The 22960-nt window shown below is 46.1% G+C and overlaps 1 protein-coding gene across 2 annotated transcripts in view; it reads left to right on the top strand.

Moving 5' to 3' along the window:
• Positions 1 to 22331, top strand: part of arhgef18b (rho/rac guanine nucleotide exchange factor (GEF) 18b) — a 36635-nt gene extending 14304 nt beyond the window's left edge. For both annotated transcript variants that reach the window (XM_040052834.1, XM_040052833.1), the window contains 22 exons: positions 4379 to 4446; positions 6015 to 6060; positions 7588 to 7792; positions 8329 to 8435; positions 9316 to 9456; positions 9760 to 10010; positions 10079 to 10204; positions 10304 to 10421; positions 10498 to 10752; positions 10846 to 10922; positions 11099 to 11277; positions 11403 to 11476; positions 11595 to 11780; positions 11918 to 12067; positions 12307 to 12422; positions 13125 to 13187; positions 13344 to 13391; positions 13509 to 13790; positions 13918 to 14067; positions 18872 to 19199; positions 19636 to 19779; positions 20180 to 22331. In XM_040052834.1, the coding sequence (XP_039908768.1) occupies positions 4379 to 4446; positions 6015 to 6060; positions 7588 to 7792; positions 8329 to 8435; positions 9316 to 9456; positions 9760 to 10010; positions 10079 to 10204; positions 10304 to 10421; positions 10498 to 10752; positions 10846 to 10922; positions 11099 to 11277; positions 11403 to 11476; positions 11595 to 11780; positions 11918 to 12067; positions 12307 to 12422; positions 13125 to 13187; positions 13344 to 13391; positions 13509 to 13790; positions 13918 to 14067; positions 18872 to 19199; positions 19636 to 19779; positions 20180 to 20469 (3404 nt within the window). In that variant the 3' untranslated portion in view covers positions 20470 to 22331. The remainder of the gene's footprint in view (positions 1 to 4378; positions 4447 to 6014; positions 6061 to 7587; positions 7793 to 8328; positions 8436 to 9315; positions 9457 to 9759; positions 10011 to 10078; positions 10205 to 10303; positions 10422 to 10497; positions 10753 to 10845; positions 10923 to 11098; positions 11278 to 11402; positions 11477 to 11594; positions 11781 to 11917; positions 12068 to 12306; positions 12423 to 13124; positions 13188 to 13343; positions 13392 to 13508; positions 13791 to 13917; positions 14068 to 18871; positions 19200 to 19635; positions 19780 to 20179) is intronic.
• Positions 22332 to 22960: the final 629 nt, after the last annotated feature.

The raw sequence follows: 22960 nt of genomic DNA, 5'->3' as shown, positions 1-22960 counted from the left end.
TTTTGCATGCATGATTGCACAGGAAGCTTGGTGCTAGAATGTTTTTTTTTTTTAAAGTGACCTGTTTTCCTCTTTACCTTTAGTCGATCAGCTAGTTGCGGTAATACGGTTTTTCTTTGAACTGAAAAGAATGATTAGGGTCACACATGGTTTTCACATGGTTCAAAACGATAAGTAGCCTACTTATTGAACTTTACCGTCAAGTTAATTTCCTCTCAAATTGTGACACTGCACTGTCCAAGTTATTCTGTGGAAGGGTGATATGTTTAACTTCTATTGTAGCTTGCATGCTCTCTCTGTGTTTTCTCTCGGTTTCCTATCTAGTTGATGGGCATGCATTTAGTTACTGTGGATATCCATATCCATGGTTTAATAGCTGTTTGTGTCAGCTCTGCAGTGGACCGGGGATTTGTCCTCGGAGTACCCCGTCTCACCCTGGGTCAACCGGGAGAGACTCCTACCCCGTGCAAGCCTTGTTGAACAAGCTTTTAAGAGAATTCATACATGGGCGGAAGTTATCTGACCGAGAGGACATGCTTGAAAATGCTTTTCAGTCACATAAATCGAACGACGTTCACATACAAAGGCCTCTGGTTCTCTAAGTCATGGGAACCAAACCGACTGCCTTAGTGACTTTGAATGCCATGTGTGGGATTCTGGTCATAACAGAGCCACTGGATCCACTCACAGCAAGCGTCTATAGTCAGTGTTTTTTGTTTAAGTCGTCATTAGTCTGTAAGTGAACAGTGGATGTGACCTAAAATGAGCTCTTGTGGCCCTTGACAGCAATTGCAGTGCTAGCCTCTATGGTTTAAAGCCTATACTTAGAGCTGTGACAGGGTTATTGCTTTCACATGAATTAACACAACAGCTTCCTGTGTTTTTGCACTTTGTCTTTGCTATGAGTTATATATATTTTCCACAGACCAGGCTGCACCTTCAATCTGCATCTATCATATAGTGAGGAATAAAGTAAAGACATTTGTGTGTGTGAAGCAGGATCGCAACGAGAGCTTAAGATTGACAGAAATGCACAGCTGCTTGAATCTGAGCCACCCGAGCACCATCAGGTAGCCAGGCGTTCTTAAATTCTTTCTAAATAGATTCAAAGCCAGCATCGGCAAACTCACAGCTGCTTTAGGATCTAAAATGTGCATCCTTTGTTATTGCATGTTGTAAAACCACCTGCGACGGAAACTGCAGTTTCACAACCTGACAGCGTTTCTGGGCCGCGTGTGAAAACAGTGTTTACATGATGTGATGTGTGAAATAATGCTTTCCTGGAAGAAACCCCTGTTCTTCTGTTGACCTCTGCCAAATCCAATGCCGGGCATGTGAGATAACACATTTTCTCTAGAAGTGGAGTAGCAGCACAGCTTCTTTTTTTCTTCTAATTTTCTATCAGTTACAGCAGAGAGCAAAGTATCATTTTCACTTCTAGTTCACTGTGACTCACTGAAGTGTGCACTCTGTACCACAAGAAGCCTTGTTGTGTGATGGGGTGTCAGCAGATGTTGGGTGTGGTCGTGGTTTTGTTAGGGAGCAGAGTGTCCCGTGGATCAGCGACTGACATCAGTAACTGTAACTTCTGACATTTCTCAACAGTATCAGTCGTCCAGCTGATGATACGCGATCCCGTCCTCTAGGGCTGTGCGATATGACCAAAACCTCATATCCCGATATCAGACATCTATCGTCCGATAACGCTATAAATCACAACAATGTAACATTTTCTGTAAAGTCTGTGACTCTCGGGCAGCTTGACTTGCGTGAAGTGTTTCCAGCTGCGCGTCGTGTAGCTGGAGTCCAGTGTTTTAATGATGCATGAAAAGATAGATTTTTAGACATAAGTTGTAACGGCGCCGTTTTCTTTGTGAGTATTTCTAACACGGCGTGCTGCGGGGAGAAGCCTGTTCTAACGGTTGAGTCTACGGTTTATTTTTTAGCACCTGGCGGCTCTTTTTTAATTTTCATCCGTAAATAATCTGCATCTTTCACGTGATTCAGTTTATTTTGAAAAGTCTCAACAGGATCTTGAGCTTTATTGTGAAAGGTTTATGTGGAACATAAACAAGCGGACACGCGATGGTGTTACCGTCGTTGTTGCTAATGACAACGCATAAAAACAGGCGCTTGTCCGTCTGTAGTGTGGTTATATTAAATATAAGAGAAAGAGAGAACTTTAAGAAATGAACACAGCCACTACAGTGACATCAGAACATGAACAAATATTACCGTAAACAGTTTATTTTGCGACACCACGAAACAAACGATAGCGTAAAATGAAACGATAGACGTTTTTATATCGTCATCATATATATCGTTATATCGAACAGCCCTACCCTCCTCACCTGAGCTCTGCTTACTTTGATCTCTGTCACCACCCGTGTGTTCAGCATGACTGTTGCACAGTGTGCTATTGTTAACAAGCTGCAATGATAAGCTCGGTGATATCAGTGAGCAGAAAACCTACTGTTCTTGCTTATCTAAGGTTAATCTTTTACTTCTATTGACTGATAATATTGCAATGACATTGATTTTTTTTTTAAACCCCACACAGATATACTTAATTATTAATCCCGTCTGCTTCTCAGTACCTTTCCAAGAGAGGAACTGCCGTACTGCATAAGGAAGTGCGGGACACATAAAGGGACGGTGACACAGTGGTGAGCTGTGTGGTAGGAGTCGGAGGTGGGCTTTGTGTTTGCAGTGTTGATGGACAGGCTGACAGATCGGTCAAGTCTCTGTGGACCGTTCGCAGATGACATTGTGCTCTGTAGTGAGAGTAAGGAGCAAGTGGACGAGAGCTCTGGAAGAAAGAGGAATGAGCCTTGCCCGTGGGGCCGGTTGTCTTCATTAAACAATGAATTTGAGCTCGTCTGTGGAACAGCCAGATTAGCAAGAAGATTACATTTTCTTTTCTTTTTCATCTTTTAGTTGAATCAGGATGAAAAGTTGGAACTTTCTAGTTTCTTCTGAAGTTCCTTCTTGTCCAGCCTTTAGCTGCTAAACAAAGTCTAAAAGGGGAAAATGGGCTTAGATTCAATGCAAAGTGCTTCTAGTTGCTATTCACAATTTAAGTATATATCTGCTGAATACAGCTCAAAGAGAGGCACAGCGGTGCTGGTTCAGATTATTCAGAAGCCAGTTTCTGTTTTCTTTTCCTTCAGCTGAGCCAGCAATTGTTCATTTATTGTGAGAGCGAGCGAGCAGCAGACACAGAGAAAAAAGCTAAGAGGCAAAAAGCTGCATGCAGAGTGTTTCACACACAAACGATCACCTGTCTCACTGCTTCATGCTTTTTCTGGGTAAGAAGATACAGACTTATCATTTGTCTCCATTGTAGCAGCTGTATTGTGGTACCAGCATTCAGAAGGGAGGGGTAAGGACTAGAAACTTTTAGCATTTAGTGGAAGTTGCTGGTACGGCTCACGCCAGCGTCACCTTTGTCAGCCAGCTACAAAGCCTGATTTCAAACACTCGCCACGCTGCCTGCGTCGGTGTAAAGGAGGCAGCGCTGACAATGAAGCTTTAGGACATAAATATCATCAGTGAACGAGTTATTGTACGACGTCACACTTTCTCTTGTGATGCACTGACTTGACGCAGTCAGCTGAAATTTGTTTTTCACCAGTCACAGCGTAGATAAGGTTTTACGGCTTCAGTCTGCGTACGCAACCATGTACTTGTCCATCTTGTTTGTATTATCGTGGTTTTACCTGGAAGGGATGGGAACACGCTTTGCATGCTGAAGCATGACTAATTTGTTTGGCTAGCCTTGTCCTCCAGAAAAGGCTTCGGGCGTTTACAGTATGTGTTGTACTGCACGCTGCCAGGTTGCAAGATCTCAGTAATCACGTACGCGATGGAGGAGAACTTTTCTCACCCCCAGTTTATTTTTCCATAACAGCTTTTATCTGTGTAATTAGCAGAGAGGTATATACAGCCATGTCATCTAAACATGCAGCAGCAGCAGCTTTGGGTTTAATAAAGACAGAAACATAAACCTGTTACTGAGAAAAAGGAAGCTGCTGGTCCGACTGCGCTCTGACTCTGTGTCTTTATGGGGAAACAAACAGAAGCCACAGCCACTGTTGCACCAGTCCCACCAGTTTTACTTTACAAATACATGCCTGAAAACAAACATTGTGATTTGTTTGCATGAGCTGAAAGTGCCGCCCTTCAGCTTTCTGTTTCTTTGCCTTGTCTGAATCACAGCTTTGTACTTGTGATGGCGTCGCCTTCAGGAGCTGCTCAAATGTTGTTCTTTTTCATTTCAAACATGCATCATTGCCAAAACTTTGTGGTCTTGTATAAACCTGCTCCTGCAAAGACTAATGATACACTGACGGTAAGTTTCTGCCCTGGTGTTTTTCAGATTGCGCTGTGAACGTTCACAAGAGCTGCAAGTCTCTGCTGGGGGAGTGCACCAGCAGCAAGAATAAGGTAAACACTCGAAACACGGCGAGCAGCCACGATTAGGCCACGCTGGGTTTGATTGCGCTCTACAGGCCTGGACTTTAATGTGATGTTGCACGAAGGAGTTGCATATCACTTCCTGTGTCCTCTTCTTGTGGTTTGATTACCATTAGTGCTTCTGTGCAACGCTGGCAGTGATGACACGTAGAAACCTTCAGACCGGATTTATTTTGTCAAGCATGAGAAATTTGGAGGAATGTTTATGTTAAAATGACTTTTGGATTGATGATGAAACGAGAATTTGCTGTTTGACCGTGACGGCAGGATTCAGTGTTCACTGTGACAGTGAAGCGGGCGTAAACAGAAGTGTCGATGATGATGATGCTGCATGTAATTTCCACATTCAATACGAGGGCTGTCGAAACATTTTGCAACAACCGCGCCCATGACTCCCAAACATACAGTCTCTTATGCATGTGCACAATATGAGCTCACTGGAGCATCAAGAGGACTTATCCTAGTCTACAAGTCATACTTCTTAAAAATTATTTTTGGGGATTTTTAGCGTTAATTGATTTGATGGAGCGCTGATCAGAAAGCAATTAAATTTTATTTATATAGCGCCAAATCACAACAAAAGTTGCCTCAAGGCGCTTCATAGATACAGAGAAAAACCCAACAATCATATGACCCCCTATGAACAAGCACTTTGGCAACAGTGGGAAGGAAAAACTCCCTTTTAACAGGAAGAAACCTCCGGCAGAACCAGGCTCAGGGAGGGGCGGGGCCATCTGCTTTGATTGGTTGGGGTGAGAGAAGGAAAACAGGATAAAGACATGCTGTGGAAGAGAGACAGAGGTTAATAACAGATATGATTCAATGCAGAGAGGTCTGTTAACACATAGTGAGTGAGAAAGGTGACTGGAAAGGAAAAACTCAATGCATCATGGGAATCCCCCGGCAGCCTACGTCTATTGCAGCATAACTAAGGGAGGATTCAGGGTCACCTGGTCCAGCCCTAACTATATGCTTTAGCAAAAAGGAAAGTTTGAAGCCTGATCTTGAAAGTAGAGATAGTGCATGAAGGGACAGTGACGTGCACGCAGTGACTCGTGTGGACACGTTTCTGGGTTTTAAGCACACAATGTGCTGGACATCTTCTTTCAAAGGGCTGTAATGTCCAATTATATCAGGAAGTGGAACAAATAATCTCATTTGTTTTTCATTTGTTATTTTTGTTAAACAAACTAAAGTGAAATATAACTCAGACTTTATAAATTCCAGTGTTGTACGTTTTCTGACATTATTTCCTCTTTTTTGTCTCATTCAAAAATGTAAGAGTAAGACAGAAGACTGAGAACAAAATAGGAATCGTAAAAGAAATTAAGGTGGTGCATGAAGCTACTTCATCCCCTCACAGACGCGTGAATCCACTTCTGTCGGGGCGCTTTTCCCGGCTCATTTGCGGCTCGGCTTCTTGTTAATAAAGACTAACTGTGTGCAATGTTGTATAATTTTATAATCTGACTCTCTGTTGATAAAAGCACGAGAAACTGGCCTTAAAAATGTCGTCTTTCTTTATTTTCTCCACGCAGAGAGATACGCTACCGAAGCCTAGCTCATCAGGATCTCCTAACCTCGGTGAGTAGAGCGCTGATGTGCGGATGTGGTGCTCGCCGATCCCACTGACACAGTATCAGTGTAACTATGGGGGTTCATCGATGGCTCAGAAGGTGGCTTTATATGTCTAATTAGAAAGCTGGTTGCCACACCAGAGGATTAAAAACATGAACCCTCAACACATCTGATGGTGGACTTGTCCTATTTCTTTCTGGTGTGTGTGTTTGTGTGTCTGTGTGTCTGCTTCTCTGAGGTGTGTGCGCCTACACACTGAACATAGGAGGGGGAGATTGGCCTCCAACAGCCGGTAGGCGAAGGTGATGATTAGCCACCGTTGAGAACAGTCAGATTTACTTCTGGTTTACCTTTTGTCCAAACTCTGATTTTGAAATGTTGTTTATGTACCGACTTCATATAAAGACAGAGCTGCTGTACTAATACTGCTATGAAGTGTTGCACAAGTGTCACCTGTGCATTCTGACCTCATGCATCTTACTCTTGGCCACAGGGCGTCATTGTTGAACAAAAGCGTTTAGAAAGAAAATAAAAGACTGGGTGAAGCTGCACGTTTTAGTCTTTTTAAAGTCGTTCCTCAAAAGCAAGTGTTAAATCTGAGCAATGGTGCTCTGAGTACAGCTGAGGGGGCTAATCACCCGGTGGTACACAGACGATACTGCTTAGCAGGATGAATATATAAGTGGTTTTGGTCTTTTCATGTGCTTTGCTGACTATGATACAAATGCATTTGCTTTTATTCATCCTAGGAAAACTCACTCATCGCTAATTGTAACATGCAGCAGGTCCGGTTGCATGCGAGCGAACCCACGGGGGGCGTGAGCGGCGGCGGCAGCAGCTTAAGTTAATCTCCTGTAGCAGTTGTTAGTCTCTTGTGAACAGCTGGGGGCCTGTCACCCACACCTGGTTTCGCCTCATGTCTTGCCTCCAGCCAATCAGTAGCTTGCGCAGGGGGTCAGGAAGATCAGCAAGAGAGGGAGGAATTGAGGAGGCGTGAAGGATCAGAAAGTGCGAGAAATGTCAAAGGGTGTGCGTCTTTCTAGAAGTTACTTCTACTGAGGAGCTCGGGCTTGAAGGGTCTCATGGGCTGCGTATAAAAGCGGGGTTCGCGCTGTTCTCGGCTCATTGTGTACACTGGTGACCTCGCTCAGTTTGCATTATTGCACTTCTCCTTGAGTCACTCATCCGATTTGAAGACCTTTGCAATGGAGCTGGTGGTTGCTAAAAGATCTTTCCAAACAAAGGGACCCTTCAAAGCGTCCGCCGCCTCCTCGTGGGGTCTGTCTGGACGTGTGGGGATGCGAATGTTGATGCACCGCGACATGATCACCTGCAGATTCTTCCGATCCCTGCCGCGATCCTGGCTGAGAAAGCACTGGGGTCGGCTCGGGCAGGACACGAAGAGCTCCTCCTCCGCTCCACTTCGCCGGTCATCTTCTCCTTTCTCTCTCTCCTCTCCTCGTTTGTCCTCATGTTCCTCTTCTGTGTCCTCTAATTGCATCCGATCACCTGTCTCTCGTCTTTCTTTCCCAGCGCTAAAAGACCGGGACAGAGAGTGGGATCAGGCAGGCCCGGCCGCATCTCAGGCCCTGGATGGCCATCGAGGTTCGTTCAGTGGCCCAGGCATGACCATTAGTGCGTTGGGATCTAGCGCTTCGCAAACCGCCCTCGCCACCAGCACTTCCACGGCTGCTACCTCCAGCATTGGCCACAACCTTCATTACAACAATAGTTCAGCGTGAGTATGGACTTCATCCACTTCTCCCCCGAAAAACCTTTTTTTTTCTTTCAAAAACTTTCTCACTCGTTTCCTTTTCAAGAGATTTTCTTTGTTTTTTGAGTTGAAAGATTCACAGAGGAGCACAGAGCAGTCTTTCTCTGAAACGTATATTGCTGCACTGTCGATGTTTGCAGGCTCTGCTGTATGTAAATGTCTCATATTTTTAGATTCTCGTCTCTTTAGCTCAAACGATATTTTGCCGTTTCCACCGTAAGATGTTTTTATAGTCGACACTTAAAGGCAGGCTGTCTCTTCTAATATGACTGTGAAGCTGAGTGTAGACGGCTGCTGCATGGCTCGGTAACCGGGGGGGGCAGTGAAAGAGAGATGGGCCACAGTAGGTGGAGAAGAAGAGATCAGGAAAGATTTTCTCTACTTTCTTTGATTTATTTGCTACTTTGGGTCTTTAAACGCACGTGTTGGCTGCTAGCAGCATCACGTTGTTTCCATTTCACCATGTATGCCACCTTGGACCTGTGGTTGTCTTCCCTCAGATCCCTCCCTGGGGAGATGGATGAGACGGACACTCCCCGCTCCAAACGCTACAATGAAGACGCGATTTCCCTCGCTCCTTCGACCACCGAGTCCATCATTGTAGAAGGTGAGCAGCTGAGTGACTGAAATGTGGCTTGAACTGGAATTACTGGAATAACAGTTCCAGTCTCAGTTGGTATCAGTGGGAAATTGTTGACCAGCTTTTCTCAGACTGAGTCTTCTGAGAGCTGCCTGCTCGAGCGACAGCTCACCTTCAGGGCTTTGTGTGTCCTGCTGGTTTGATTTGTGTGTCCAGGAGTGACCTTGACCTGTATTCTAGGCTGGAGACTGACCAGCGTGTCTAATCTATGGGCTTCTGCCGATACCCGTTTTATTCCACGCTTTAACAATGCATGACAGGGCAGGATGATTGTTTTTCCTCACAGTTGTTATCAATATGGAGGATGATCACCTATATTATCTCTGATATTAAGAACATCACAGCATGCACTGTGCTCATGGATAACTGATGAAAGGGGCGGAGATCATATGTTGTTGAGGAGGAGTCACACTTTGTTATCGGCCCTTTGAGGAAAGCGACCTTGATGATAACGTGCGACGCGGGTTCGGCATTGCTGGAAGCGACTGTAGTGTCTGAACTAGTGTTGCTCGCCTCTGCAGAGAGCGAGCGGGCAGAGGCGAGCAAGTTTCCTGTAGTGAGACACAAAGTTGCTACAGATCGTTTAAAAGATGAAAACAAGGCCGCGCGTCGTCTCGGCCGAGCTGATGATTTTATAAACTGTCTCATTTAAGTGACGGGAAATCCTTTAGTTCAGAACGATGAGCTGTTAAACAGGGACCCTGCACAATAAGTCATTTAGGAATCGTCATTATTTATAAAATTCTGCACATGTTGAGGTGTCATCATGCAATATTCAGAAGTCCTTTTCAAAATAATTATAACCAACAAAGCAGAGCAGGTGTGATGCCTCTGCTGCTCTCCTCAGATGCTCACTATGCAGCTGTGCGGGCTGATCTGGAGTCTGATGCTCAGGATTTGGAGGCAGACTCGTGGAGTTCGGCGGTTGATCAGCAGTATCTCAAAAAGCACACTAAAGAAATGGCGAAGAGACAAGACGTGATATACGGTAAGTGTGATTTCATTGTTCCTGTACGGCCAGTGAGCCGCCTGTCGCGCGGATCAGTGGGTGCAGACGGCGCTTTGAAAGGCACACTGACTGGGCCGTGCACTTTAACTGTAACACAGTTGGAATCGCACATTTAATTCGGCGAGAGCTGTAAATAAACCTTAATGTGTAAATGTGTGTTTAAAAAGCCTAAATGTAACGGAGTGTGTATATGAGGGGAAAACCAGGAGCTTTACGCAACATCCAGCACCTCAGTGCACGACACACACACGTGCATTACAGAACATGCGTGTCGTCCTGTAGAGCTGATGCAGACAGAGATGCATCATGTGAGGACTCTGAAGATCATGCTGCGCGTCTACGTCCGGGAGTTGAAGGAGAACCTCCAGATGGACGCAGGAAGGCTGGACTGTCTGTTTCCCCGCTTGGAAAACCTCCTCGACCTTCACACAAACTTCCTGTCTCGTCTCAAGGAGCGGCGGCGAGAAAGCCTGGTCCCGCCCAGCGACAGGAACTACACCATCAACAAACTGGCAGACGTCCTGATCGCACAGGTACGGAGGAGACGCACGCACGCTGATGCCACCATCGGCGACAGAGCTGACGTTTGTTCTTTGTCCAGTTCTCAGGTGAAATCGGAGAGAAGATGAAGGACAGCTATGGAGATTTCTGCAGTCACCACCCTGAAGCTGTCAGCTACTACAAAGATCAGCTGCAAAACAACAAAAAGTTCCAAAACATCATCCGAGTACGACGCCGACACAGAATTAGCTGCATCATATCACATTAAAGAGGCGTTGGTTACCGTGCAGCGTCAAATCAAATGTTTCTGCTTTTGTTCTTGCAGAAAATCAGTCACCTGTCTATTGTGCGGCGGCTCGGAGTGACTGAGTGTATTTTATTGGTGACACAGCGGATTACAAAGTACCCGGTACTAGTTGAGCGCATTCTTCACAACACTGAAGGTATTTCTGCTCAGTAGATCGCAGTTACTGCCCAGAACGACTTCGCTGTGTTTAATCATTCCTTCCTCGTTCCTAGCTGGTACGGACGAGCATGTGGATTTGAGTCGGGCGCTGGGTCTGATCAAAGACACCATCGTACGGGTGGACACGTTGGTTAATCTCCACGAGAAGAGCTCCAGGCTCAGAGAAATATACCTGAGGATGGAGCCGAAGGCACAGGGGAAATTCAAAGACGGCCGTGTCTTTCGGAGGGAGGACCTCGCGCCGGGCCGGAGACGGCTGCTTCACGAGGGCACAGTCAGCTGGAGAGCTGCTTCAGGCAGACTCAAAGGTTATCACATAATAAAACTATGACTCTGCTGTCTGTGCACGTGTTCTGGTTCTATAAATCAATAATCTGTCATTTCTGTTGCTCTTCCTTTAGATATTCTTGCCGTGCTGCTGTCAGATGTGTTGCTTTTGCTGCAAGAAAAAGATCAGAAATATGTATTTGCTGCAGTGGTGAGTACGTCGGTATCTATGAAAGTAAAAGGGCATCAAAGAGAAATGTGCTCGGTGTGTTTTGGAAAGAAGGAGCAGAATTCTGCTGTGACGGGCGACAGGTTTGTAAACTCATCGGTTCAGCTCTCATTCTCGTTTCCGCCCCCTCCTCTCTTCTGTTCTTCTGGTCCTCCCAGGATAACAAGCCGTCAGTTATCTCTCTCCAGAAGCTCATAGTCAGGGAGGTTGCCCACGAGGAGAAAGCCATGTTTCTTATCTGTGCCTCTTCCAATGAGCCGGAGATGTATGAGATCCACACCGGCTCGAAGGAGGAGCGAAACTCATGGATGACGCAAATACGACAAGCTGCAGAGAGGTAGCTGCAGCAACACACAAACACGCATCTGTTTATCACTCGGGCTAATCCAAAGAAAGTGTTCACACACCTCAATCAAAGCCAGGATCCTTTCCTCATCTGGCTCCTGTCTTCTCCCCCGTTAGCTGCCCTCACACTGAGGAAAGGCTGTTCAGTGAGGAAGAAGAGGCGCGAGCTTCCAGGTTTAAAGAATTTCGAGGTAACTAGAGGCCACAAGGTGGTGCTCGTGTGTTGTCTTACCCTTCAACTATCTAGACGTCTAGAATATTAAAGCTTGTCCAGGAATGAGTCTTCTGTGTGATGCTTCCCAACTGTAGAACGGCTAAGCCAGAAGGATGCAGTGATCACGCAGGCGCTGACCGAGAAGCTTCAGCTGTTTGCGGACATGGCCGAGTCTGTGGCAGGGCTGGAAGACGCAGCGTCGCGCTCCAGACTTCTGCTTCGAGGAGACTTCTCAGACCTCCAGCAGGGGGAGGTCCTGCTCAAAGGAGCTATCACTGAGGGTAGGACCAGGCCGCATGACAATACATGCATCTAAGTTTCAAAGGGAATTAAATGACGTTCACACACACGCATTCTCTTCTCTCAGCTGCTGCATAAATTAGTAGGTTGTAATATTATTGATTTGTTTTGGCTTCAGTGGAGAACCTTCAGAACCTGCTGCAGTCTGGAGTGAGGGAGGGGCCTCCTGCACCCGCCAGGTGGGAGGAAGGAAGCGGCTCTGGGGTTCTGCCCAGGCGAGCCGACACCTTTGGGGGCTACGACAGCAGCCCCGCCATCTTCAACAAGAGTGAGTCCAGCACAGCGCGAGCCGCAAAGAAGTCTGTTTGACGTCACACATACAGGACAGATAAATACATAAATCTGTGGGACAGTTTACACACAAATCTGGTTGTATGTGTGAAGTTTCTCTTAGATTATGACCGTTTGCCGGTCAGTTTCTTTCCCCCCCCAAGCGTTTGTGATTTGTTAATGTGTGTGTGTGTCTCTGTGTGTGTGTGTGTGTGTCTGTGTGTGTGTGTGCGCCAGATGGCAGTGTGAAGAAGAACTTTTCTGCCGAGTCCAGAAACAGAGACAGGAGTCAAAGAGCCAGCTCTGACCCTCAGCTGAAAGACCTCTGTGGCAGCCACGCCCTGGAGCAGACGGTAGGACACACACACACACACACACACACACACACACACACACACACACACACACACACCTCGGGATGAGTCGGTGTTATTTCCTGTAAATAGTAAGAACCAGAGCAAGTCCTCTGGAAACTTCCACGTGCTTGCAGGTGACTTCATCTGTTTCTACATAGATGAAACCTCGATAAACAAATTCTCTGAACATTCATTTGATTCCAGTAAATGTCTCTCCTGGACAGCAGAGCCAGCAGACTTCAGTTTGTGGTTCAGGTTCAGTGCTCTGAGTGTGAAATACCGATCCGATCCAATTTTATTTATAAAGCACTTTCAAATCCCCAGCACAGGAACAAAGTGCTGTACAGAAAATAAGTTAAAACAATAGAATAACAGAAAACAGCAAAATAAATAAATAAAACATAAAATTAAAACAGCCCTATGTTAAAACAAAAACAAGATAAAACAGCATCGAATCACCTAAAAACAACTGAAATAAAAATAAAACCAACACACCGACTAATACTTTCGGTTTTCGTCTTTTATTAAACTTTATTCGTTTTTCACGGCTGTTTCCTGGAATCACTTTTAGATTTTTGCACAAAATTAATTCTACTAAACTGAAATTAAATAATTCAGTGCTGAGGTCATATTTTATATTGTACTGTACGTGATGTGCAGCACTGCAGTTTGATGGCTCGCTGTGTGTCTCTCGCTCAGGTCGACGAGAGCTCTCCTGCCCGGTGGAATCGCATCTGGTCCGACTCGTTCCCAGAGGCTGAAGTAAGCGTCTCGCCTCTTATCTCTCAGCTACACAACAACGTCAGCTTTGATGCTCGCAGTCGTGCCTGCTGCAGCCATGAGATGTTTATTAACCCAGTAAAATGTTGTGTTGTGGATATTTGAGCGTGCTGACCTTGTCTGTTCTTTGCACTCTAGTTCTTTGACAGAGTGCTGATGCTCTCACAGAGGCTCTACAGTCTGGAGGTGAAAGTCTGCCCTTCACTCTATAAATGAAATGCATTAGTATGTAATAACATCTCAGCTGCTCATCATCGTCTGCGACGTTTTTGTTGTTTCACCTGGTCTCGTGTGTCTCTTCAGGCCATCGTTTCGCAGCAGGACAGTCAGATCGAGCTGCAGCGGGCCTCGCTGACGGAGCGGGCCTCCCTGCCCGGCCGCCACAAGGGGAACGTGCTCCTGGAGCAGGAGAAGCAGCGGACTCTGGCCTTGCAGAGAGAGGAGCTGGCCAGCCTCCACAAGCTGCAGTCGCAGCACCGGCAGGAGCAGCAGCGCTGGGAGAAGGAGAGGGAGAGGCACCGCCAGCAGGTGGAGGCTACCGAGGCCAGGCTACGACAAAGAGAGGAGGAGTGCAGGAGGACGGAGGTGAGGTGCTGTCTGTTACCTAAGAGCTGCAGGACAGTTACGTTTGGCTTTCTGTTTGCTGAAGACTAAACTTGCCGAGCTTATATTTAACAAAGCCTAAGCTGCAGCATCACTTCTTGTTGCGCAGGAGCAACTGGCAAAAGAGAAGGAGGAGTTGGACATGCAGAGGGAGACGTACCAGCAGGACCTGGAGAGACTGAGAGAGTCCACCAGAGCTGTGGAGAAAGAAAAGGAACGCCTGGAACACCAGAAGAAGATCAAGAGGAAGACCATTGAGGTGGGGCACCCGTGCTGGTGGCCACATGCACTGTTGTTATTGTTATGATGTATTACGGGCTCACACGTGTTGCATGCATTTGATTTGAAGCATTTAATTTCTTTGTGCTTGCTTTTGCACGACGGTTCATTAGTGTGTCCGTGTGCCCTTTCTCTCTTCATCACTTTGAAGTGGAAACATGAAGAAGCTGCCACAGGACCCTTTTTTTTAGTTGCTTATCGGGTCTCCTACGAGTGGGAGAAGCATCGGTGTCATAGACGGGCTGATGTTACACTGACGGTTGAAAACACACCTCTGTGTGCTTCATCTCCTTACCCCCCAGCCGCTCTCGTCTTTGCTTATGCTTCCCCTCCTTACGCTACAATGCGTTGCATTGTGAGCTTCATGGGAGAGCAGTTCTGAGAAAGAGCCACTGACTGTAATTTCATGCCCGATGCTAACAAATCTGTCAAGGAGCTACTTAATATCAGCCTTTAGTGTTTTCAAAGGTCTGCAACAACCAATTACAGCTTAGTGGGTGTCTGTGTGCACCGGCAACTTTTGTCTTGACAGGTTTTATCTGTTTGTCAAAGAAAAAAGATATCAGTGGATAGAGCATTTATAATCAGCGCCTGAATCACATACTTTGAATTGACTTCGTTCATTTGTAGCTGATACAGCAAAGCTTTATGCATCCATGAACAGAGCGCCGCCACATTCACTCTGACACAGCTCAGCGCAGACTCACTGCACGCTCTGCTTCCTGCTTACCTGAAAAAGTGTTATGATTTATGTAACGGTGCGATGTGTTGGCTCAAGCTCTTTCACAGCCTCTAGAAATACCTAAAGCTAATTTCAAATACTAATATTACAGCGTGAATGTGAAAAGCTACCAGCTACACGCACACCATGTGCGTGCTGCCTTATTCCAATGATGTTGTGATGACTCTGACTGCAGCACAGTGATTCACCGTCACTGGACTGCAATTACTCAAGTCTGTAAACCATTGGTGCTGTTACATGGGCTCATATGCATGTATTTCTGTCTGATTGCAATCTACAGTTATGTCATAAGTCCCTCTCTGCTGATTGGCCAGCGTCTCCAGCCTGCATACCATGCTGAGTAACTGTCAGCTGACACGACGCTGTTCATTCACGCCCAGACACGTCCCAGAAAGCGCTACAGAGCTCTTTTGCAACTGTGGATTCCTTTTTTAAGATCGTCTGTAACTTTGCTCAGCTTCACACAGTGACCTTTGCCCTCGTGCATTCTCACAGATTTCACCTCAGCTAACGGGAGTGTAGACTCAGGATGTACACAAACATAACCAGCTGATGTGAATTATTGCAGTTATCATCTCATTACAAGCTGCAGAGGCCTTTGACTGTGAGTCATATCTGGAGTACTTCAGTGGCTCCAGGAGAACCACATCCCCTCTGATGAAGCAGCAGAGCCTCTGGGTGAACTGACCTAATCCTCTGTCATGAGTAATCCTCTTCTAATTATAGAGGCCTCGGTGACGGTGAAAAAGGTTTCTGTGAAGTTTGTTGCATGAACTGCAAGATGAGACCTGAACTACATCACACTTACAACCTATGTAATCAGTCTTTGTGCGTGCATTTTGTACATACGTGCAGCGTCTGTGGGTTTCAGTTCTATGCTGTTGGCTGGGACTTTCTTGGCTGTTGTTTGGAGAGATTTGGAAGTGGTTTCTTCTCCCTCTGTGTCAAACACATCAAACGGTCTTTTCATTAGCTACACCCGCAGGATCTGTTCCAGGCTCCTGGCCAAGCTGATATCAACAGACATTTATTTGCCACCAACCAAAATGAGGACTAATCAGCAATCGCAGAGAGCTTTGATTAGACTCATAAAAAGAGACATGCTTCTGTGTGTGCATTTCTTAACATACGTGAGCAACAACTGTGCAGGTTTTGACATGTTCTGACTGAAGAGAGCATTTTTTTATCTCTTTGATCTGCGTTATCTCGTCTGATCGTAGTTGGCCCCGGGATTTGGGTTGGCTGTGGTCTGATTGTTCACTACTCTTGTAATTTGAAGGTCATAAAAGCCAAGCGTTGCTGAGGTTACATCTCGATTTCTAGGTTTAAGTGAACGTAAACAACATGATCAAGAAACAGTTGGCCAAATTGCTCCATGCACCAGCTGTTTCACGAGCAGCTGAATGGGTGTACCTAAAAATGTGACGTAAAGGGCAGTGCGGGACAACAGGAGCAACTAAGAGTGAGCACGAAAGCACAAAGGTGGAATAATTAGGAGCCAAACATGCATAACGGTGTTATTTAGATCCTCTCTGATTTCTTTATGTGAAGACACAGAAATGTGACTAAAACATAAAGTCTGCAAACGAACAAACAAAGTAAAAGTTCTTGTTGCTCTTTGGCTTTAGCCTCCAGACTGATATTAATTGCTTTGGTCTCAGTGTGTTTCTGTGAAGCTCGCAGTAAACACTCATCAACACCTCACCATGTGCACAGAAACCTAAAGGCCTGTTTCTGGGTTCTTCTATAATCAGCTGCTAGCAGTTGCTTTGTGGAGCCGAGCACTGCGCTCGAGGGCAGATATTTTCTCTGAGCCATCTGCCACTGTAGCTATTCCCACCTGTTAGCTGTACGCTGTGTGCAGTACTGTTCAGTCTTTAACCACAATATTGGCAAATTACTCCCAGTGAATCATTTGCTCTGAGAGAGGAAAGTACTGTTTTACATTCAAAGTACTTTTACTGGAGTCTTGGAGAAAGTTGCTTTTTTGGGATTAATGAGGATTTTTAAGGTGATAACAGGCTGTGACATGTTATTGATAAAGCTGCAGTGTATTGATCATTGTTGGTGTAAGGAGAACCCAAACAGACACGGCTGCTTTCTTCCTCTGCAGCCGGCGAGTGACTGAAACGTCATAAATGGGTTGAAGTTCCTCCACATGTTTGCTATTATTTGTAGAGAATCGACTGAAGTCTAAAACTTGTGCTGAGTGGAAAAGATGGAGATGTTTGATCTTTTGATTGATGCGAGACTTAAAAGATTCATCAGGCATTAAGAAAAAATGTTGGCTAATAATTTTGTGCCATGAATAACAGCAGCTGTGAAACACCGTGTTCCAACATGGTGCTTTCTCTGAGTCGCACCACATTCAGGAACTGTAGGATTTACTTAGGTGCAGTTTGATTTTGGATTAAACGTGTTTTGCCTGCTAATCTCGTGACTTCAGCCTGGATCACAGCTGCAAATTAACCATAAAAAACATTTTTAACGTCACTGTTCAACACATGAATTACTCCCGGCTAAAAGCCCCGAGCTGGTGTTGTCAGCATATAGAAGTCTTTGTGCAGGGTTCGTGGATACATTATGATATGGGAATATGCAGGCTGAGAGGAACCTGGCTCTGTAATCGGCTAGTCCAAACCCAGCATTAGCAGTACCCTCTGGAAGGCAGCCAGTGCTAATTGTTTATGTGCTGTCAGTCAGAGCTCTTTGTGCTCGGCAGCTCGTGCGTGGTTTACTGCCCTGGAAACCTGCTGTTTGCGTCGCTTAAAGCAGATCACCTTGTTGTGGGAACAATGAAGGATCTGTGTGCCGAGATGAGCGAGTGCCGAAAGAGGAAAAATTACGGAGAAGAAGCAAAACCGAGGGGTCAAGAAAGGATGAATGGAGACTTCGCCCACAGAGGGCCCCTTCACTGTCTCGGCTAGAGGAAGCTACAGTCTGCACACGAGAGCGCTCGGATGAGTCTGCCTTCAGTCAGGCGTTCCCCATCGCCACAGGAAGTGCTCAGCAGCAGCATCAATCATGTTGCACGTGGACTGCTCGCAGACAGGCTGATGCCAGGCTTCAGCTTTGGTCACGGAGAAACTGATGTTGATATTTGTACAACATTAAACACCGTTTAGAGGAAGGCTGTTCGTTTATTTTTATAATTAAGACCATCGTAGTAATCCCCAAAGATTTCCTGTCTATTATTATCATCATCATCACGTAAGAGGACGGTGAAGAGTTAACCCCTTCTGGCTGATTCGTAGTCGGCCATTGTTCTTTGACTTCTTATATAATGTCAGATAAATATCATTCTCCACCATAACTGGGTCACAGCGCTGCAGAGGCGGATTAGCAAAGTTTGGTTGTGTAGTATTTCTTACAAAAGTGCGCTGAAAGGAGCCTTTGTGGCGATGAAACTTGTGGGATTGTTAACACAAACACCACATCACTGCATTGTTGCAGAAATCCTCCTGGTCAGTCTCACTGAATGCAGCTCGGACGCTGATGTTGACTCGGCCTCCAGATCGTCTTTCCTCCCTTCTAGTAATTAAGTGGAAAATGCGATTTCTATTATCCGCTCATGTCACCGGAGCCGTTTTCCTGTTCGCCTGCTTGTTTAGCAGTCCTGTTCGTTTTGTTCGACACGCCTTTGTGTGCGCACGGATTATTAAGGGTTTTATGTTTCTGATTTTCTGTGTCTGTGTGCGCTTTGTCCTCAAGCAGCTTTGGGGGGGAATCAAAAGCTTGCACCAGATGTACCAAAATGCATGCTCAGCAAGAGCCCAATGTGTTTCTGATTCCCTCTTTAGCCCGTAAATACCCAGCGCCTCAGCAGATTTGATGACGCCCTGCCATTACAGAGGGCAGACGATTCATGGCGTGCGATCTGTGTATTCTCTGCAGCTGTTTGCAGTTGTGTTCTCATGCACACGCACACACACGGGCTGTGCAAACATTTGCAGCTGTGATTCTAAACTGAATCGACGCATCGATATGGAGACTGAGCTTAAAAGTCCACCTTAAGAATAACCCGTTCTTTCCTGTCCTGCAGGTGGCTCCCCTTTCTGGAAGTCTAAATGGAGATCTCCTCATGTCCTCCGGGTCCGCCGACTTGCCTCCGAAGCCGCTGGTGCGTGGCAGCATGTCCGTGGCACAAGCCGACTATCCGGAGCGTCCCGAGGTGATAGCGCGACGTGAGACGGGCTCCTCGACTTTGCCGCTAAAGACGGAGGTGCCGCTCCATCTCTTCAGCACCACCAACCAGCTGCACAAGCCGGTTGGGGTTCAGCAGCAGATCCCCACCAAGCTGGCAGCAATCAACAGCAGCAAAGGGAAAGGAAGCAAGAGCGGCAAAGCTTCGCATCGCACCGACAGCACCGGTGAGGCGCCGGGATCATGGCCGCGCATCAGAAATTCCAGCACTTGCAGACTTGATATTAAATGGCCACAGGTGTAAATACTATACAGTGCAGTCCTGTTTAGAAAGGTACCAAGGAAGGTGATAACGGTGCGGGTCGTCTCTTGCTCACACTCGTGAGAGACTGTTTACTCAAAGCAGTTTGTAAAGCTCAGGTGCTTTTTGAGCAAAGCACTCTGGGTGTAGGCCGTTAGGCTTTAAGTCTCTCCCTCCCGTAGGTGATGTTAATCGGTGCAGCAGACTCTCTATTAAGATGGATTTTCTTGCCTGACCTGCGCTCGGCCTGATCAGTCTCATTAGAATCACATGGCAGTCCTCACTGGGTCAGGCTTATCAAACAGTGGCCTCATCTAATCTGATCTCTCTGCTCCCCGTCCCCTCCCTCGGTCTCCCCGCAGCCTCGCTGGACACGAAGCAGGTGCTCCCACTGAAGCTTTCCACCAAAGAGGACAACGCCCACAAGGTCAAGCGCTCCGTCAGCCCCCACCAGCAGGTCCCGATATTGGCCCCTCCTCAGTCGCACACCCAGCATCACCACACAGGTATCGCTGCGCACGCGCTCGCTCAATCAGACGAACTCAAACACAATCTGCTCTCGTCCGTCTTTGCCTGCTGCATTATTAATCTTGGTTCTCATAGATGCAAACAAAAGAGTTGCATTCTCCACCTGGGCAAACCTGACCCCACCCAGTCACATTCCTCTCTGAAGTCTGCATGCCCAGCCTCACCCTGTGTAAACACCTATCAGTTTCATGTATGATTAATATCAAGCGGTGCTGCTGACACAGATGTTTTAATCCTCTCTGCTGCAGCTACAAAGAAAAAAGCTCGGGCAGGATTTTATGTGACTACATTCCTGTATGAGTAAGCCCGACTGCATCGAGCTGCTGTGAATAACTGTGTTTGCAATAATTCTTTGTTCTCTTATTGCCTTTCCTGCAGATCAGCCCAGTTCTCTAGACAACGCTGGACCAGACATCCAGTCTGCCTCCCACCCTCCAAATGTTCAGAAGCCCCCCATGCCTCCTGCACAGTCCCATCCTCAACCCTCCTTGCAGCCTCCCATCATACCTCCCCACTCGCAGAGCACCGGCGCTCTTCAGTTCCACTCCCCCGTGCAGCCGCAGAGCCTCAATCCCAGCGCACAGGTTCAAGGGCTCAGCCACAGCCTGCCGCCGCCCTACAAGTTCACCACAGAGGACCTCAATAAGGAGGATGTCATCTTCTTCTGAACTTACGATAGAGGAAAAAACCAGTCCAGGGATTGATCGTCATCCCCATTAAACCATAAGGCCCATTCCGAAGAGCACCTTCCATGCGATCATGTGAATGCAGACGCATTGTTTCAGTACGGCTGGTGAGGTTTGTTGCAGGGAGGAGGGCTGCAGTGGTTCACACGGAGAGAAAGACGGCGTTTGTTTTTAATAACCCTCATCTGGCCCTAAACTGCCAGTATTAGTGTAATCGTTTAATCTTATTTTATTTAAGTTTTAGTTTTATATCTAAACTTAATTGGCTGAATCATGAAGGAGAGACCTTTGGGGAAACAAAGGAGTGTGAAAAAAAGGTGTAAATGAAGTTTTAGCGATCCAAAGACATTATCCATGAGAGCTGAACCAGGACGTGACTGAAAGGAAGAGAAACGGTTGTTTTTTGTCAAGAGGAGTGAAATCAGGACGGTCGGGGAAGCGACGGAGATCTTACGGCACCTGGAACCACGTGAAAGAAACTCTAACACTGTCTGCTCGATGTTTCATTTGCACAGTGTAAATACTTCAGCCCAGACTGATGGACGAACGGACAAACTGTGTAGTGTCTGACTGCACAGCTGTTAAAATGATGAAGCTTCCTTTCATTTTATTTGTCTTAATTGTGTTTATTGATTACGTCCTTGGTTTTTCCGTCTTTTTATGAAAGCCGGCTTGTCTAAGCTGTCGCGTCCTGTTACTTCATTTCAACCCCGGGGGAGTTTGGCTAATTGTGCAACTAATGAAACTCATGCAGAGTGAGACAAACTCGCGATCTTTGTCACATAGTTTCAACTCTTTCCCCGAACGCTGGGTGTTGAATAACAACAAATAAATGTCTCTCCCATCTTTACGCTCCGTTTGTTGCTGACTCTGAAACATAACTAATACAAACTTATTAGCATCAGCTTTAATTTTAAGGCTATAATTTTCCACTTATACTTATTCAGGAAGCTAATTGCAGATGTCTGAGTTTGTCTCACCGCAGGAAGCCCCTCCCCGCCCCCCATCATCACTTTATGAGTCACATCAGTATGAAACATTTGTTAGTGGAGCTCGAGTGGGTGTCCTGTACATTTCATGCTGGAAGCTATTTTAAAAGCAATCTTTAAACTGCTTTAGTTTTCTTGTCAGTAGCCTGGATAGAAAAACAAGACAACATATTGGAACGTAAGCGTTTCAGGAGAGAGGATGTGGGCTTCAGATACTGAAAAGTATCAAATATATCGTGAAATAGAACAATTGGTTACAATATAACCCCGGTTCTCTGAGTAAAGAGACTACCTGTCCAGCTCCATATATATGGAATATACAGGCTGCACAGGGATTCTTGACTGCATTTGGTTACATTGCAACTCGGGTTCTCTGAGTGGACGCGCACGCCCGACATATTCCATATATACAGAGCTAGAGAGATGCTCTGGACACAGCGGAGAGCCGTGTCCTCTGCTGTCTGTCTGGGGAGGAAAAATGTCAATCAGCAGTGTCTGTTTGACGCAGACATAAAAACGTGCTGTAGGTCACATTCAGCTTTTCCAATATCAGAATTTGAGATAAACGATCACACAGGAATGAAGCGGCTTAAAGGTTCTTTATTTTCCATTTCAATCCACGTGAGTCTTATTATTATTTTTAGGTTTAATGAAATTTTAATCTGTTTTTGAAATGTTTTTGTCACTCGAGCTCATTTTGATGACTTTACAGTTTGTAAGAAGAAACCTGGCTGGTACATTTTAGCCCGTTCAGGTTTGAGTTTCTGTTGACTGTGTTCTGTATTTATTGTTGAAGACGTTTCGTCAGCCTTGTCTTAAATCTCTGTGCCTGCCTGACAGAAGAGCGACGCTGTGGCAGCTGTGGAGGCACAGCTATGCTGTGGTTTGTTCCTCTGCGTGTGGACGTCAGAGTTTGTTGATCCAAAACGAGCTGGTGTCTGAAGCTGTGATCACGGGCTCGACTAGGAGCAGGTTTTTGTGTATATTATGTATATTATTGTACATACTGGTCGCCCTCCTCCTACACGTGTCCGTTATGTGTATACACTTAAAATACACACGTGTGTATGTACAATCTGGTACTGTTTCACCTTCCTGAATGCAGTCTTGGCAGAAATCACAATCGTTCATCATTTGCTGTGTAAACGAAGGTATTTAACCAGCGGCGGTACTCTGCCTGTCGGCTCTCTGGTCGCAGGGTTCACTGAGTTCATGGATGAAATGATCCACTTGTTTCAGTTGGTTAAACCAAAGAGGCGTTCAGCTGACGGGGCTCGGTGTCGTGCTTTCTAACATTCACACACATTCACACTCTGATGGATGCATTGGGGTTAGTAGTAAAGCCAGGAATCGAACCACCAGCCTTCCGATCAGTAGATGACCTGCTCTACCGCCTGAGCTACAGCTCATGTGCCGCCTCATCTCAAATATCGCTTTAGTCACAAATGATTATTTACATTTTTATTCACCTGATATGTAGTGTG

The sequence above is a fragment of the Simochromis diagramma genome, unplaced genomic scaffold (genome assembly GCF_900408965.1).
Source record: "Simochromis diagramma unplaced genomic scaffold, fSimDia1.1 OVJJ01000419.1, whole genome shotgun sequence".
Classification (NCBI taxonomy): Eukaryota; Metazoa; Chordata; class Actinopteri; order Cichliformes; family Cichlidae; genus Simochromis; species Simochromis diagramma.
The sequence above is the reverse complement of the archived record's forward strand: the minus strand, read 5'-3'. Positions and strand labels throughout refer to the sequence as shown.